This window comes from Lagopus leucura, unplaced genomic scaffold (assembly GCF_019238085.1).
Source record: "Lagopus leucura isolate 7727_CA_CO unplaced genomic scaffold, USGS_WTPT01 34410-0_obj-0_obj, whole genome shotgun sequence".
NCBI classification, from domain to species: domain Eukaryota; kingdom Metazoa; phylum Chordata; class Aves; order Galliformes; family Phasianidae; genus Lagopus; species Lagopus leucura.
Window position 1 is genome coordinate 1 of NW_024964854.1, and position 1,273 is coordinate 1,273.

At 58.8% G+C, this 1,273-nt stretch overlaps 1 protein-coding gene across 1 annotated transcript in view; it reads right to left on the bottom strand.

The window, feature by feature from the left end:
- Positions 1 to 137: 137 nt before the first annotated feature.
- LOC122191879 (maestro heat-like repeat-containing protein family member 1) overlaps positions 138 to 1,273 on the bottom strand; it is a gene marked incomplete at its 3' end in the record, with an annotated part of 3,542 nt that continues 2,406 nt past the window's right edge. Inside the window, exons 3-4 of the mRNA XM_042892283.1 lie at positions 524 to 664; positions 138 to 230 (exon numbers count right to left, since the gene is read on the bottom strand). Of these exons, the coding sequence (XP_042748217.1) occupies positions 138 to 230; positions 524 to 664 (234 nt within the window). The remainder of the gene's footprint in view (positions 231 to 523; positions 665 to 1,273) is intronic.

The window sequence follows — 1,273 nt, forward strand, 5'->3', positions numbered from 1 at the left end:
GTCAGGGGGGTTACAGGGCCCTTATGGGGTCAGCATTTGATTTGGGGGTGTAGGACATGACAGCAGGGGCCCCCAACAGAGCCCAGGAGCTGTGAGCTCGCTGCCCCACATCCCCCATTGCTGCCCCCCACCCCTACCTGGGGGTGCAGGGTGCCCAGCAGAGCATCCAGCTGCATATCCAGGCTGCGGCTGCCGATGTCCACAGAAGCTTCCAGGATCTGACAGAGGCTCTGGAATCAGAGTGGAGGGGGGAAGAACTGAGAACTCACACTTGGAAGGAGGGTCCCTTCCTCAGCGCTGCAGGAGGGGACCAGAGCCGGGGGGGGGGGGGGGGGGGGGGGCAGAGGGGGCCCAGGCTGACCCCCCCCCCACAGCTCCCACCAGTGGGGGACAGCCACACGGCGTGGCAGATGGGACCGTGCACGGATTGAGCCCGGTGTTGGGATGGGATGATCTCAGGGCAACGCGCTCTCGGGGCATTTCCCATCGCTTCCCCCGCGGCCACACGCAGCTCCGTGCTCACCTTGGAGATGTAGAAGGACTCCGTGTGCTTCTTGTAGAGGGACAGGACGGCCGGGATCAGCTTTGGGAGCTGCTCCTCCAGCTTCTCGCCGGGCATCAGGTAGCTCATGGCTCCCAGAGCCTCCACCACTGCCAGCCGGAGCTGCGGGGGATAACGAGCGTTAATGAGGGCAGGGTGGATCCTGCACAGAATCAGAGACTCCGTAACTTTGAGCCAAAAGGATCAGCAGATCCAACCCCAACACGACGTGGCCCCAAAGTCCAACCCCAACCCACCCCGTTGTGAGTCCTAATTAGAACCACAGAGTCATTCAGGTTGGAAGAGACCTCCAAAGTTCCCCAGTCCAAACCCGACCTTCCCCATCGTGACCCTAAATAGAATCACGGAGTCCTTAAGGTTGAAAGACACCTCCAGGATCCCCCATCCAACCCCAAACCATCCCCATCGTGACCCTAAACAGACCAATAGAATCAGTAAGGTTGGAAAAGACCTCCAGGATCACCCGGTCCAACCCCAACCCACCCCACTGCAACCCCAAATACAACCATAGAATCGTTAAGGTTGAAGAGAACTCCAGGACCCACAGCTCCAACCCCAACCCATCCCACCACGACCCTAAATACAACCACAGCATCATTCAAGTTGGAGAAGATCAACAAGATCATCCAGTCCAACCCCAATCCACCCACACCACGACCCTAAACAGAAGCACAGAGCCATCAATGAAGGAAAAGAGCTTCTAGATCCCCA